This window comes from Lytechinus variegatus, chromosome 4 (genome assembly GCF_018143015.1).
Source record: "Lytechinus variegatus isolate NC3 chromosome 4, Lvar_3.0, whole genome shotgun sequence".
In the NCBI taxonomy this organism is placed as follows: domain Eukaryota; kingdom Metazoa; phylum Echinodermata; class Echinoidea; order Temnopleuroida; family Toxopneustidae; genus Lytechinus; species Lytechinus variegatus.
In genome coordinates, this window is record NC_054743.1 from 27474292 (window position 1) to 27492107 (window position 17816).

The 17816-nt window shown below is 36.5% G+C and overlaps 1 protein-coding gene across 1 annotated transcript; it reads right to left on the bottom strand.

Moving 5' to 3' along the window:
- Positions 1–3693: 3693 nt before the first annotated feature.
- LOC121413744 (39S ribosomal protein L19, mitochondrial-like) lies at positions 3694–12398 on the bottom strand. Its single transcript, XM_041606671.1, has 5 exons — positions 12223–12398; positions 8220–8519; positions 7271–7405; positions 5387–5574; positions 3694–4420 (listed from the first exon to the last, which is right to left on the bottom strand). Exons 1-5 carry the CDS (start codon positions 12320–12322, stop codon positions 4163–4165), a joined length of 981 nt encoding a protein of 326 aa, XP_041462605.1. The 5' UTR covers positions 12323–12398; the 3' UTR covers positions 3694–4162.
- Between the last annotated feature and the right edge of the window lie 5418 nt (positions 12399–17816).

Here is a 17816-nt window from a genome sequence, read left to right on the forward strand (position 1 = left end):
TTTAAAATGATAGCCTATATGATATGATTATCATTCACATGGAGGTGCAGTGCCTTGAAATGTGGGGCAAGGTCAAAATTCCAAAGTTGCAAAATGACGCAAAATTGACAGTCACTGTTCTTTTCTCTGTGGTGATGAGTGAGTTTCTTCAGTAATTTCTTTTGTTTTCATGCACCTTAACATCAACATTAACATGGAATCAAACACACCTCTGCATAAGCAAAAACATAACAAACAAACATGCATGGGTATTTCAAACAACGACACCAACCATGTTATCTCACAGAACCATCACTTCAGAAGCAGGGGGTTGGTTTGAATGCATATTCATTTCTACTGACACAGACAAAAGAACCATGTTCTGTATTGACCCTTCATGACTATTTCTGCTCGTTTTGCAGCTTTTCAATTCAGACCTCATCCAACACTTTTGAATCCTGCTCATTTCGTGATGGCATGATCATAAGAAGCATGGTATCCAACGTTGATGGTATCATCTTAAAGAGAATTAAATGATCTTTTGAATGATATCAAATATGCATTGTGTAAAATTTGGAGTTGGGAGAAAGGAATCGTCAAAACTCAGATTTCCAAACCCTTTTTGCTCGTTTTGCAGCTTTTCAATTCAGACTTCATCCAACACATTTGAATCCTGCTCTTTTCGTCATGACATGATTATAACAAGCATGGGATCATTTTAAAGAGAATTAAATTATCTTTCGATTTGATGTAAAATATGCATTGTTTAAAATATGGAGTAGGAAAAAAATTAATGGCCAAACACAGATTTCCAAACTTTTTTTGAGAGGTTTATTTCACTCTTCTTTCTTTTCCCTCTTTTCTTGATTGTGAAACTTAGGGCCATGGCCCCCAAGCCCCCCCCCCCTGTCCCCTCAACATCCAATCTCATCTGCCCAATGACTTGAAAATAAATATTGTGGGAACATGTTGTGTAAATTCCTCAACAAACTTCTCCATTTACAATGCATTCCAGAAAAAAAAACATTGAGAAAGATTAATCTTGTTTTCATAATTTTAATTACACACATTCCCCTTTTTCATTAGCCATTTAATTTTTTTAAACCGTTCATTCTTTATCAATGAAAATCTGTATTGCATGCATAATATGCAAATGATGGCATTTAAATAGAATGAAATCACAATTTCTGCCTTTCGACATGACACCTCTAATGAAAAAAGTGACAAAGGGGCAATAAAGCAGTGTTAGTTTGAAATAATTCTTGCATTTGATGTTTTAAAATGGAAACATTTGTCACTGCAGTTGGTCAATTCTCAATCAGGACTCCCAATTTACCAAGATCAGCCCTGCATCAAATCTTTATTACAGTAAATTTTAATGCTATTGCAGGCAGCCGGTGAAATAGAGTTTGTCTCCTGGGCATTATGAAAATGCAATCACTGCTTTGAAACGAGAGTAACTTTTTTAACCTTGTTTATTTTTTATTTATTGAGGTGTCGTATACATTCAAACTTCAAAGGGCAGAAATGAACTTCCTGAATGCGTTTCTTTTTTCTTATGAATTCTGGTACATCACAGTAAAAGATGACCCAAGTTTCAAAATATGAGTCAATTATTTTTGTAATTCAAATATGATGATTAATAATTCAGATTTTTTTTGTGGGATGCACTGTGTGATCAAAATTCACTTGAAACTTCCAGAATTTGTTTCCTCTCAGCTCCCACATTTTAATTAAAGTGCCAGTTGGAGACGCATCTTTCCTGTAGGATTCCTGCAAGCACCTATTACAGATTTCCTGCAGTCCCCATTGACAAAACAATAGGGACTGCAGGAAAACTGCAATGAAAAGATGCTTGGAAGCCTAAAGCGGGATACCTAGTCTGCAGGCACAGACCCCTTGGTTTTCACAATGCGCATAGTGCATAATGCAAAGTCTGAAGTAGTGAGACTAGATTCACTATGTAATGTGGCTGACACAGACAGATGGCGTGTTTCCATAGAGAATCGGGCATGTTTCTATAAAGAATCATTAAACACGGTTTATGTTTTCCCAAATCAAAATTAAACCAACCTGTAACTATAGAGCGAATAATCCGATGAACTCACACTGCGTGTCGCGGAACACGGCAATAATCACCTCCCAGAGAGGGTTATGAGAAAACATATTTTACCGCATCGCGTCTATTTCAACAAAAGTGTTCCGGAATTCTGGATATTTATGCAAGTAATACCGTTTCACGAGTCTATGTAGAAACATGTTGTTAGTCTTGGGAGGCTAGTCTTCACTCTAGACCCTTTATTGGTTGAAGTGTCAAATACGAGTCTGCTTGCAGTCTACGTGATACCTGCTCAAAGAGTGTTGTACAAGTTGCATCTTTTCATCAGAATGAGATCCCTCCTGAATATCAAATTACTGAAACTAATAGCAAACCATTAAACAAAACAATGAAAATATAAGGACATAAGATAAACACATGAACATTGAATGGTTGTATATTACAAAGTTGTTTTTATTTGTCATAAAGTATCCCATACGAATACCTATACACAAACATATGATCATGATTTGATTAAATGCATATTGTACTCTTTTTATTCAAATCCACTTGTTGTTCTTGGGTGAATTTGGCATTGCTGCATGAATCAGAATAAGATTAAATAGTACAGGGAAATCAATCAAAGCATAATCAATGTTGATATATTTTGGACTATCCCAAGTCAAAACACAGATCTATGGTGTGAATTTTAGAGTACAAAATACATTTATTTGTCCCCACTGACATTTTTTTTCTGAGCATCTATCAAGGATGATCATCTGAAGAAAAAGGACCAGCAGCTCTATGTCCTCTAAGAGGGACCTTGTGATTGAAGGATAATAACTTCTAAGAGGACATTTGTTTTAACACATCAACATGGTATTGAACCCGGGACTCCAAGGTAAAGAGATCACTGCTATCAAAGGATTAGGATTGGGGAAAGTTTTTAGGTTTTGTAGATTCTTAAGAGCACTTGTCGATAGACGATGGACAAATATCATGATTTTTCTCTCTGAATTTATATGAGATAATGCAAGATCTCTGAATTTGAAAACAAAGTGTGCTTTTAATGATATGCTTCCATTTTTCATAACAAATTCATATTCTAACATTTCAAATAAAATGGCCTGGATTGGATGGTAACCCCCCCTCCCTTCAATGACAGACAGTAGCACTAGCACTAGATCAAAAAATACTTTATTCCCCTTAAAGGGGAAGTTCACCCTGAAGAAAACTTTGTTGTAAAAATAGCAGAAAAAATAGTAAAAAATATTGGTGAAGGTTTGAGGAAAATCAGTTAAAGAGTAAGAAAGTTATTAGAGTTCAAAATTTTGGATTTGTGACGTCATAAACGAGCAGCTGCCCCATGTGTTATGTAATATAAAATGTATGAATTTCAAATTTTGTATGGTTCCTGATGACTTAATTTTGTTTTCTTTTCATGATCGGGTGTGAAACAATTTGTCTATTGATATACAAAAGTTACAGTGAAAACCATTTTCAATTTTCTGAGAAAATGACATTTCGTTGATTTTTTACCATTCGCTATGTAGGAATGCTGCTCGCATATGACGTCACAAATCAAATAATTGAAATTCTAATAACTTTTTAATTATTTGATGAATTTTTCTCAAACCTTCAGCAATATTTTTTATTATTTTTTCTGCTATTTTTACAATAAACTTTTTGTCAGGGTGAACTTCTCCTTTAAATCCTGACTGCTTAATTTTATTTGGGTTTTTCACAATCCATTAAACCAAATCATCTTTCCAGCACATCCTCACGGAGAGTAAAAAAATACAGTATCCACAGCTACAATAATTCCCACTGGAGCTTTACAGTCTACTGGTACATGGATACCAGTCCACTCCGCCCGGCAAACTGATGCAAGATCTGTAAAAGCAAACTTACACCTGGCGCACACTAGGCGACTCGATTGCCCGTTGAAATGTACTTCCCTACCTCTTTAATCTCCTCTCCATCATTTTTTTTTCAACAATCCAGTCATTCAATCATATTCCTTCCCGAACCATGCAGATGATATCCACCAGTTGGTTCAGAATGTCAATTAGGGACTTTAGCGTCCACCTCAAAATCCCCACTAGAGCTTGAGAGTCCATATTAATCCATTCCACTGGCAAACCGCTATGAGCCAGCACTAGACTTCTTCTTCCGCTTCAGGCTCTGGACATGCCTCTCAAACTCCTCCTTGATCATCGCCCTCTCCTCGTTGCTATGGGAACTTGACCTGTATAGATTAAGAAGATCCATCTTCTCATGATCTGGAGTCCACCACCTCTTACCCTCCTCTATCCTCTCCTCAGAGAGTACCTCCGTCATGTCAATCCCTTGGAAACCATACCGCTCCCATCGCTTGTGCCATGGCTTGGGTTTCATCTTCACCTATGCAAGGAGATGGTTAAAAAAAAAACAGACGATTGTAACTTTACTTAACCCTAAATCTCCCGGGGTATTTTGATTCTTGTTATTCCCGGGCGGGGGGGCCATTATGGCCCCCCCTTGAGATCACGGCCGCTGATTGCGCGATCACAACAAAAATTTGCATGATGGTAGAGAATGACGTAATCTACGCAGTTGCATTGGTAAATTTCACTGAATTCATATATTTCATATGACTTAATTATGCTAATTTATTCATGAAATCATACTTTTTGCTCTGATTCACTAAATAAAGCTCCTAGAATGCTTTTTTTGGTGAAAATATTTTTTATAACATTCCTAACAATTGTGAATGAAAAAAATCCTGGTACCAAGACCGATTTCTGATGTATTTTATTGTTTTTTAATTTCTTATGAATTTCTTTGTTTTTTATTGTTTTTTTTCAATGTATATGTGACCAACCATCCCCAAAACCATCAATAAGTTGCCCAAAATCATCCTGAGCTTTAAAATGATATATGATTTGTTAATTTTTCTTCAAAAATAACTCACTCAAATACTTGATTGAATGCAGACAAAACGAAGCAAGAGCTTCAGAAAATAAGGAGAAAACAACATTTGAAGTTTGAGTTCACTCACACATGAGAAGTGCCCACTGCAATTTCAATGAAACTTCCAAGCAGTCTGCAAAAACTTGTGTCAAAGAAACTCTTATACCTTGTTTTCTATTCAAATTTACAACTTGAAATTTTTAGAGTACAAAGATGAAGAAACACTTCTTCAGATAAGCTACAATTTGAATTTTGGCTTTTTGAAGACTATTTTACTATTTGGGCTATTAACATAGAACCTTCCCTGATGACTTATTGGTAGTTTTGGGGTGGTTGTTCACATATTTTTGTAAGAATATGCTACATAAATTAAAGTGCTTGGGAAATAATTGGCTTGAGCACAAATCCTTCATTTACCTTTACATCGTTGACAGGAACTGGTTTGCCTGGAGGATGTTTGATTGTTGTCATGTCAGGATCTATGGTGCTGTACTCAGGCAAGGCATCTCGCAGGTATAGGAGGTTGCGATCTATCGTTTTCTCAAGTTTGATAACCTCAATCTTTTTGATGAGGGGGTTGTACAGTTCATAGTTGATCTCAATACCTGGATATCAGATGATACAATTGTGGTGTTGCAACGGTATAGTGACGAGTGAATGTATACAGTTTGATGATTAAACAAGTGGAATGCCTCTGGCCGTCTCACCTGCATTACGCGGTTCAATATAGCAGCAGTGCTCACTTTGAATACTACTCTAACTCCCACAAGATGTTCAGTGATACATGGTTACTCTTATGTCCACTTTTTATGAACTAGACCAATAAACTTACAGAGATATGATGGTTATGCAGCAAAAAAAACCAACATGGCCAAAGTTCATTGACCTTACATGACCTTTGACCTTGATCATGTGACCTGAAACTCGAACAGGATGTTCAGTGATACTTGATTACTCTTATGTACAAGTTTCATGAATCAGATCCATAAACTTTCGAAGTTATGATGGTAATTCAACAGATACACTCAATTCGGCCAAAGTTCATTGACCTTTGACCTTGGTCATGTGACCTGAAACGCGCACAGGATGTTCAGTGATACTTGATTACTCTAATGTCCAAGTTTAATGAACTAGACCAATAAACTTTCAAAGTTATGATGGTAATTCAACAGATACCCCCGATTCGGCCAAAGTTCATTGACCCTAAATGACCTTTGACCTTAATCATGAGACCTGAAACTTGCACAAAATTTTCAGTGATGCTTGATTACTATTATGTCCAAGTTTCATGAATCAGATCCATAAACTTTCAAAGTTATGATGGGAATTCAACAGATATCCCCTATTCGGCCAAAGTTCATTGACCCTAAATGACCTTTGACCTTGGTCATGTGACGTGAAACTCATGCAGGATGTTCAGTGATACTTGATTAACCTTATGTCCAAGTTTCATGAACTAGGTCCATATATTTTCTAAGTTATGATGACATTTCAAAAACTTAACCTCAGGTTAAGATTTCGATGTTGATTCCTCCAACATGGTCTAAGTTCATTGACCCTAAATGACCTTTGACCTTGGTCATGTGACATGAAACTCTAATAGGATGTTCAATAATACTTGATTAACCTTATCGCCAAGTTTTATGAACTAGGTCCATATACTTTCTAAGTTATGACGTCATTTCAAAAACTTAACCTCAGGTTAAGATTTGATGTTGACGCCGCCGTCGCCGTCGGAAAAGCGGCGCCTATAGTCTCACTTTGCTTCGCAGGTGAGACAAAAATACGATTTCTAATTTTCTATTATTTCATTAATTTGACTTTACTGTAAATACTTTTGAGTGGTGGGTTTGATTCAAGAATTTCCCATTTTGAAAGAATTTGGACTTAAACACTTCAACTAAGTAAAATATTATCTTAAGTTCCTTTTTCTTAAAACTGAATACTGATACATCGAAAAACATAATGAACTTTAAACCTTCTTGATGTAAAGACTTAAAAAAAAATGCATTATTTTTGAGTCTCCACAATACAGTCTAAATACAGTTTTGTTACATAGATCTGTGCTCCGTGACACAAAGGTTTGCGATGAATTCTGAATATGAAAGAACCGCGCTGATTGGTTCCCGGTCAGTATTTCAAACAGAGTGCGCATGCAGCGATGATCTTGATTGGTTATTGGTATTTAGCGATTGATTGCAAACCTTTGTGTTACGGAGCCAGGAGAATAAGCATTTACATTTAAATTAATATTAGTTACTTCCTACACCAAATTTCTATAATTCCTGATAGAATACTGACCTTGATCATCTATGCAATTCCGTAGCTTAAAACTGGCACCAAGTCCATAGTTTTTCCTTTCAATGCAGATGCCAACAAAACGATTTTCCTTTCCTGGAGCATACGGGTCAGACACTGTTACGGCTAGGATTGAACCTTTATTGAGGGGAGAGAGAAAATCAAGAACTTGCGTGTTACACAGTACTCAACATAATATTTTAAGCCTTAGGTACGATACAAACTTTCCAAGTAAGATACCAAACTAACTAAATAAGTAATATTTGAATTTTTTTTGCCACAGGAGCTCAATATATGCTTGAAATAATTTTGCTATTAAACAATTTGGCAGAGGGAATTTTCTTGGCCTCCTAAAGTGAGCTGTTCTAAATTTGGGGGAGGGGTAGGCTGCAGTTGGGCAGGGAATATAGTGGAGGGTGTCAGGAAGAATATCACTGGGAGACCCAGAGAGAACTGAGAACATCAGGAAAGATTTGATATCAATGAGGTGAGAAAGATCTGAATAAGACAGTGAAGGTGGAGGAAGGAAGCTGCAGGAAGAAAGTGATGGAGAGTGAAATTGAAGGGAAAAGACAGAAGGGATGGACCACACTAAGGTTGGTCCGAGCAAGGAAGATGCTCAAGACTGAAAGAAGCGGAAGCAGGGAGTGTCATCATGGTGTAAGAGTCGGGGTTAGAGTCTTCGTTAGACAGAAAATGCCGACCATAATAAATGATGATTGGTGATGAATCTGCTTATATGTTGTTATCTCAACAGGCACCTCAGCCGATGGAGATTAACCCTCCGATTTATAGTAGTTGTTTATTTCTATTTTTTCATACATTTCATTAAAAAATCAACAAATTCTCATGAAAACTTATACAGTGGATTTATCTTTCCCTTTTTAATACAAAATCTACCAATAACAAAATGAATAACACAAATACATATATATTACAACATCAACTCTACCTGGATAAAACTCTGGAATATCCAGGACCTCTCGTCTCTTGTAACAATCTTCCCTCTCCAGAAAATCCTTCAGCGTACTCCTCTGCCCCATGGGAGGCATAAACTCAGGGCTGAAATACTTCCTCTCCTGCAGGGCCTCACCAACCTTCTTCCGCCGCGGTCCTCGGGTGGTGGCAGGTGCATGCTGGGAGGGGAGTGGTTTTGTTGTAGGTTGGGTGGATTCTTCAGGCTGGTTGGCATCAGTCGGTGAATGATCATTACTGCCTGAGTCATCTGAGCTAGCATAAGCCGATTTTGAGCCTGTAGAGTCATGAGGAGAAATTTTAATTCACATTTTAAGTTTTTCAACACTGTTTTTTACTGGTAAAGTTTCATACAGAAAATAGGAAATTGTATAAGGTATTACTTTTACCAAGCAAAGCAAGGATGACGTTAGAGCCTTGGCAAAAACATCCTTTTTGCACAGTCTCAGGACTTGAATTTCAATATTTTTAGGGCAAGACCACTTTTTTAAAAGAGCATTTTTTTTTCCGCACAAATGGGAAAATTAACAAAGGGCACAAAAATATCCAAGGCCGATGTCAAAAGAGTGGTAGGCTATAGTGACCATCAAAGATCATCCAATGCTGTGGCCTTCAATTGCCTTACATTAATTTAGGCACTGGAAGCAAGAAGATTTACCCATGCACCAGAAGTAAGTAAGTTGGGGGACCGAGGGGGTGGGCTTAATCTATTGTAACAACCTAGAAATATTTGGGGTTCAATCAGAACTTCAGAAGTAAATTGAATCCTTGTCATGTGAAATCTCTAGATTTGTCAAAAACAAAGAGGATATCCTTTTTTTACCAAATGAAACAGAACATAGAACGACAATGTCAAGATCTATTATAGCTCTCTGATCAAGATTCTATGTCTGGCACAAGTCACTAATGATGTCCTGGATTAGTAACCCCATTACCCCCATGTGTGCTAAAATAATGTTGACCAGTAATAGTTGGCTTGTTTTCTGTCTATCTGGTGGATAATTCTTGTTGTTGGGGGCAGTCAGTACTAGTTAATACTCAAATACCTTGGCTAAAAACTAAATTGGTTTCTATTAATTTTTTTTTTCTAAATTAAGAGAATATGTGGGCCATAATTTCGACTTACCACCAATAGAACTTCTTAAAGTTGAATTAAGAAGACGATTCAAAATATTGAGATATTTACATTAATAGCAACCTTACAACCCACCAAACACTAAGAGGTGATTCAACCCCCCATTTTCTTTTTTCAAAATAGTGAATTTGAACGATTATTCCCTACTCATTTTCCTCGAGTTCGCTCCTGCAATGCCTACCGAGACGGGTGTTCTTTGACTGTGACGTCACCGGGGGTATCGTAGTAAACAAGGCAGTGCTGTTTTGTGTACTATGCACGTACGCCTTCATATTTACTTTTGTGTCAAAACTTCATTTTATCGCTATTGATTTTATGTGAACTATGTTGAAAGGAAGTAATAATTATCATAAGACATATTGTCAATAATATGACCCTACATTGTTAAAACTGTTCTTCTTTGTAGCAATTTTAGACGATTTTAATGCCTTGTTTTCGTTCCGGACTGTGTCCGTGGCGAAACAATTGAATAAACTGCAGTTGAAGTTGTATTTCGAGCCGGAGAACTTGCAAAAAGGAAATGATTAAAATTATATTTATGGCCATACTATTATTCCAAATATGTAAATTCCCTCACAATGATACCATAGACCCTAAAGGAATAATTTCAAGACGAATAATATGAAATTTGACCAAGATCTTCTCACCAGTCGATAACGTAGCAGACGTGTTATCATGATATATTTATCCGCGTGTGACGCGGCTCTTGCAAAAAACACAGTTGGTTGCGGAATTGCTTTCTGCCGACCGGCCACCCGCTCCGGCGCAGCTAGCTGTCGAGCTGCCGGACCGCATACCTTTCATGCTGTCTTGAACTCACTTGCGAATTGCATTTGTATGTTTGACGGTGACCTCTAGCGTAATTAAATATACATGTAGAAAACAACTCGGGAGGCCGAGAAGAATAGTAAGTTGATTCAAGATTGTTCTGTGGAATGAGCCATGAGTGGAAATGATCCACAGGATATAAAAATGGAGTCAAAGACAAAAGGAAAGAAGAAAAAGACGTCAGGGGATTGCTGCATGGTCATGATCTGCGGTTCGACCATAGAGATATATATGGGGATGGTCTGGGGGTCGACATACCAGAACACTTCCCCACTACAGTGCAGTACACTCAATGCCTGGGTGTACTTGAGTGTATTGTATATAGGCATGCAGCGCGCGCAGAGCTGAGCTAGCCGCCGGAATTACTTTCCAGCTACTCACTTGATGGAACATCGTGATAAAATAAATGAGAAATAGTGAAAATATCATTCAATAACTCACTGTTTTCAATCTTTCATCATGATTTAAGAGTTCATGATAGTTATTCATACTGTTCTTTATACAGGTAAAATAAAGATTTGTACATATGATTCCTATTTGTTTGATTTGAGTTGCTTTGACAAAAAATTGTAAAATCATCTTTCACTCTCTGCATAGCATTTCTGTATTACACCCAGGCACCTCTTACACTAAATTCCCTCCGGTGACGTCACACTCAGAGTGATTTTTCTGTACACTCGTCTCTCGGGCTCTGACAGGTGGCTAATTTCATAGACTTTCAAAGCAAAATATCGAGAAGGCAGAAGATTTTTGTGACATGCTATTTGTTTGAACAACTGATATATACTTTATATTATGTGTGGAAACCATATTTATGGAAACTCACCCCCTTCTTAATTCAACTTTAAAAAAAATACAATAAAAACATTACAGATTTTGAAGGCTCTGGTGAAAAAAAAAGACTTTTATGATGTGTGTTTTGTATGTTGCATGGACTCCACTCAATACAGACAGGGAGGTTGTAGACTGCAAGTGGCCAGCAATGTCACAATCGCCATCCCATACAATACATATACCACTACCAGCAGGCCTGTGAGTGGGGTTTCAAAAAAATAGCGGAAAATCTGAAAATTTACCTATTTACTATCGCCAAGCCGCTGCATTTGCCCATCACGATTCACGGTGTATTCTAGACCAAAAGCTTCAGTCTCTGTTCCGCTGAACTGCGTTGGCTCACTCACCAATACATAGACTGAAGAGCTTGGAGGCCCGTACGTATTCTAGCAGTAACGTTAGATCTAAAAGTGGAAACCCGATTTTCCGATCGTTTTTTGTACATAAAATGTCACATTATGAAAAAGAAATCACATCCATATTTACGACAAAATGTTCAAAATTCAGAAATATCGTACCTTAGACCGCAGTTACCGCTAATTCCTTTGAAATAATGATCGAAACATCATCATCTTCGATCCTTTCGTTGGTCAACGTAAGTTGCCATCTTGGATGACGTCATCATCCTTACAGACGTATTTACACAACAAACACATTCTGCTCGCATCCATTTACCTAGACTTGTTTTCCAGCCGTTTTGGATAAAATAGCGGAATTTTGACTAAGAAAAAACGGAAATGGAACACAGGAAAAAGCGGAAATTGAAATCGGTCTTAAAAATGAAAATAGCGGATTTCCGCTAAATAGCGGAGATTTCAAAAGCCTGTACCAGGTATGCATGAATGTCACACTCCCATTCACAACACAATTGTCTCACTCTGTCCTGATTTTGGTTAGCTTTTCTTCTTCAAATCATCAGCCTTGACACTTTCTCCATATCGAATTGCCATTTATTATTTGAATTTTATTGCTCTAGATAGATCTACTTGTTGTTAAAATGGTTAAATGATGAAATCCGCATCGAAATGATGCATTTGCAGTGCCATGCCAGCAGCCTACATGAAAGTGTATATGTGGGACAATGAACTTGTTTCCCAAAGAAAGATTTAGAGTCATTTAGATAACATGATGATTTTCTGCTAATTGTAAATCAATAAAAGGGTCTGTGACAATCGCATCTTACCTTTTATTTCACGAACACTGCAAAGAATTCGTGTCCCAATACAGGATTGTTTCTGAAATATAAGAACAGGCCGTCCTCTTAAAATCCTGAAGCATTCCATCTTTGATAACCGAAGCAAAGTATCCTAGGGAAAACAAAATTGGGCAAAAAAGAGGCTATGTTTTTATACGTAGTATATTTCCGAATCATGTAGATAATCTTTTCTCACGAGCCGCTCCGGAGGGTTTACTCCCAGGTTTACTCCCGGGGGTTTACTCCACTTTCTGTTCCGTTTTTTCAAAGTTTGATACCCCACCAGGGGCGGATCCAGGATTTTCCAAAGGCGCGGGGGGGGGACATTTTTCCAAGGAAAATTGATCGACGAGCAAAAAAAAAGGGGGGGGGGGAAGGTCTTCATCAGAATCACACTTCAGCATACTTAATCTGTTAATTATAACTGCATTTTACATTACAAATTTTAATTTTGCTTCTCAAGGGGGGGGGGAGGGGCACCGACCGGCTCTGCCCCCCTGAATCCGCAATTGTACCCCACCTGTACCGTATTTATGTCTGTCATAAATAAGAAAAATCAAGCAGCACTTGACGCAATGAGCCCCCCCCCCCAAAAAAAAAAAGTGAGGGAGCCACTGACATGGAGTACGTTTGGGGCAAAGTTTCTTTTTGAAAACTGTGGCTGTGAGCTAGCGCAGGTTAGAATTACTGTTAGAGATCTTTTTATCATCTTCATCTTCATACTAAAAATATTGCATGAATTGATGCTTCGTATTTGAAAATAATTATATGCCCATTCTGCTTTATTAATTAATTCAATTAATTTTAGTTTGGGATTGTCATTTTTTCAAGCAATCTGCTTATGATGACATGCAATCCTCCTGCAAATTGTGAATATCATATAATAATTTGGTAGTTAATCATTTTTGTCTGCATGAATTATCTTTTTAGTACACTTTATTTATGATTCATGCCCAAAATGCTTATTATGTTAAGAAAAATGTATTATACGAATGTTATGGATGCAGAAGAAAACAATAAATCAAATCAAATCAAACGAGACTCAATACCAATTAAGCTTGAAAAAGTAGAATACCATCCCAAGAATTGCTATATGAGTTTCGCCGCGGCATTTTTGTTTGTTGGTTTTTTTTTTCACTTTCATTCAGTGCTGCTTTTTCTCGGGACGGGGTAAAATTTATATACATTTTGCTTTCTTAAGAATTTAATTAGATAGTATAAGATCCATATCATTTGCAAAGACAGTTGATCAATGTGTATTTTTCAAGTTGGACTATAATAAATTCAAAATACTAAAGATATTTATTGTGACAAGACAAAAATCGAATTAAATTCAATTCAGTTTGTTTATTCATTTCCAATACATATAACAATAGCAAATTTACATACCGGCAAACACAAAAATTAAAATATTATCGATGGAACATTATAGTGAAACGGCAAACTGAAGTAGGCTTAATCATAATCTGAGTTGGTACATAGTTATTTAAAAAAAGGTAGACATGTGGGCCTAAGGCCGCTATGAGAAGGCTTGTTTTCAATGTAAAAAAACTATTACAATTAAAATTAGATTTTTTCCAAGGAAAATTGATCGACGAGCAAAAAAAAAGGGGGGGGGGAGGTCTTCATCAGAATCACACTTCAGCATACTTAATCTGTTAATTATAACTGCATTTTACATTACAAATTTTAATTTTGCTTCTCAAGGGGGGGGAGGGGCACCGACCGGCTCTGCCCCCCTGAATCCGCAATTGTACCCCACCTGTACCGTATTTATATGATCTGTCATAAATAAGAAAAATCAAGCAGCACTTGACGCAATGAGCCCCCCCCCAAAAAAAAAGTGAGGGAGCCACTGACATGGAGTACGTTTGGGGCAAAGTTTCTTTTTGAAAACTGTGGCTGTGAGCTAGCGCAGGTTAGAATTACTGTTAGAGATCTTTTTATCATCTTCATCCATGATACTAAAAATATTGCATGAATTGATGCTTCGTATTTGAAAATAATTATATGCCCATTCTGCTTTATTAATTAATTCAATTAATTTTAGTTTGGGATTGTCATTTTTTCAAGCAATCTGCTTATGATGACATGCAATCCTTCTCCTGCAAATTGTGAATATCATATAATAATTTGGTAGTTAATCATTTTTGTCTGCATGAATTATCTTTTTAGTACACTTTATTTATGATTCATGCCCAAAATGCTTATTATGTTAAGAAAAATGTATTATACGAATGTTATGGATGCAGAAGAAAACAATAAATCAAATCAAATCAAACGAGACTCAATACCAATTAAGCTTGAAAAAGTAGAATACCATCCCAAGAATTGCTATATGAGTTTCGCCGCGGCATTTTTGTTTGTTGGTTTTTTTTTTCACTTTCATTCAGTGCTGCTTTTTCTCGGGACGGGGTAAAATTTATACACATTTTGCTTTCTTAAGAATTTAATTAGATAGTATAAGATCCATATCATTTGCAAAGACAGTTGATCAATGTGTATTTTTCAAGTTGGACTATAATAAATTCAAAATACTAAAGATATTTATTGTGACAAGACAAAAATCGAATTAAATTCAATTCAGTTTGTTTATTCATTTCCAATACATATAACAATAGCAAATTTACATACCGGCAAACACAAAAATTAAAATATTATCGATGGAACATTATAGTGAAACGGCAAACTGAAGTAGGCTTAATCATAATCTGAGTTGGTACATAGTTATTTAAAAAAAGGTAGACATGTGGGCCTAAGGCCGCTATGAGAAGGCTTGTTTTCAATGTAAAAAACTATTACAATTAAAATTAGATTTTTTCCAAGGAAAATTGATCGACGAGCAAAAAAAAAGGGGGGGGGAGGTCTTCATCAGAATCACACTTCAGCATACTTAATCTGTTAATTATAACTGCATTTTACATTACAAATTTTAATTTTGCTTCTCAAGGGGGGGGGAGGGGCACCGACCGGCTCTGCCCCCCTGAATCCGCAATTGTACCCCACCTGTACCGTATTTATATGATCTGTCATAAATAAGAAAAATCAAGCAGCACTTGACGCAATGAGCCCCCCCAAAAAAAAAAAGTGAGGGAGCCACTGACATGGAGTACGTTTGGGGCAAAGTTTCTTTTTGAAAACTGTGGCTGTGAGCTAGCGCAGGTTAGAATTACTGTTAGAGATCTTTTTATCATCTTCATCCATGATACTAAAAATATTGCATGAATTGATGCTTCGTATTTGAAAATAATTATATGCCCATTCTGCTTTATTAATTAATTCAATTAATTTTAGTTTGGGATTGTCATTTTTTCAAGCAATCTGCTTATGATGACATGCATTCCTTCTCCTGCAAATTGTGAATATCATATAATAATTTGGTAGTTAATCATTTTTGTCTGCATGAATTATCTTTTTAGTACACTTTATTTATGATTCATGCCCAAAATGCTTATTATGTTAAGAAAAATGTATTATACGAATGTTATGGATGCAGAAGAAAACAATAAATCAAATCAAATCAAACGAGACTCAATACCAATTAAGCTTGAAAAAGTAGAATACCATCCCAAGAATTGCTATATGAGTTTCGCCGCGGCATTTTTGTTTGTTGGTTTTTTTTTTCACTTTCATTCAGTGCTGCTTTTTCTCGGGACGGGGTAAAATTTATATACATTTTGCTTTCTTAAGAATTTAATTAGATAGTATAAGATCCATATCATTTGCAAAGACAGTTGATCAATGTGTATTTTTCAAGTTGGACTATAATAAATTCAAAATACTAAAGATATTTATTGTGACAAGACAAAAATCGAATTAAATTCAATTCAGTTTGTTTATTCATTTCCAATTCATATAACAATAGCAAATTTACATACCGGCAAACACAAAAATTAAAATATTATCGATGGAACATTATAGTGAAACGGCAAACTGAAGTAGGCTTAATCATAATCTGAGTTGGTACATAGTTATTTAAAAAAAGGTAGACATGTGGGCCTAAGGCCGCTATGAGAAGGCTTGTTTTCAATGTAAAAAACTATTACAATTAAAATTAGATTTTTGCATTAAGAGGTCAAAAAAAATTTTCGCTCGCTTTACTCGCTCTCATGCAAAAAAAATAATAAATTTGTTTTTTTAACGTCATATCTCCCCAGAATATTTTTGAAAATAACATTTTTATACTGAAAACTTTACTACACAAAATAACCCAAAGTGTGCATATCACTTTAGAAAATGCAAAAGCGCTCCATTGGCAAGCTCGGTTGTTCGCTCCCTTGCTTTCGAATTTCGTGGAAAATCTATACGCATCTTACCCCCCCCCCTCCTCCGGAAAAAAAATATGCATACAGCCATGGTCATCCCCCTAACCATGGATACCGATCGACATCCATGGTACATACCGAAGACTTGAGTAGGATTTCATATTGAAGAGATCATCGACTTAGATGAAACAAAATTAAACTAACATAAGCTACGTAAACTCAGGTATTTCAACCAATAATTTATTGGTTAAAAGCACTATGCTTATCTTGTCGCACCTTTGTATGTTCATTATGTACTTTTCATGTTAAATACTTTTACATATTACCTATGTAATCTCAATGTGAACATGCATGAATAAATAAATAATGAATAGATAGCAGGGGCGGATCCAGGATTTTGAAATGGGGGGGGGCGCCAGCGGCGAGGGAGCGAAGCGACCGAGCGGAGGGAGGGTGTGGGAGGGGGGATACCCCCCCTCCCACGGCAAGGACTTTTTCAAAAAATCATGTCCAAAAGTCGTATTTTGAGAGCACCTTTAGAAGAAAAATGCACACTTAAATCACTGTAACTTCATGAATAAAAGACACATACTGACTCATTTAGGAGCTGGTTTCCAGTCACACAGTAAAGATGATTTTCACTGACCTATACATTTCAGTGAAAACGTACATGACCAAGGCAGAATGATAATGCTGCGCACGTGGCGCCCGATATAGGGCTTCATCTTTGAGTGAAGAATAATCTCGGGGATAGACATTATCATTCGCATCGTTGACACTTTCTCTCGCGATCTGTTACTTACAATTTACATGTATTTGCCATAAAGACGGACAAACGCATGTTCCAAAAAAACAAAATTTCGGGAAAAAATGATATCCAATCCAACATCTTCACACTGGTCACTGCACTGCAACTCCCGATTACAAGTGGTGCAACTTTCCAACCAATCGACTTGCGCGCCCTGGAATTCCGGAATTTACATATTGCAATACAGTATGACAGAGGTGCATTTGTGCGAACACAAAGGCCATGAGCGTAAGTTAAAATATAGTTTTGACTAGATCTAGCCCTTGAAATTGACTACATTGTACCAATCCAGTAAATATAACCATCCAAAAAAAAAAAAAAAATCCGGCGAAAATAGGGGGGGGGGGGGGCGCGCCCGGGGCGCCCCCCTCTGGATCCGCCACTGGATAGATAGATAGATAAACTAATAATGAGATAAATAAATAAATAAATAAATGAATAAATAAATAGATAAACAAATAAAAATAAATAAATAAATAAATAAATAAATAAATAAATAAAATAAAATA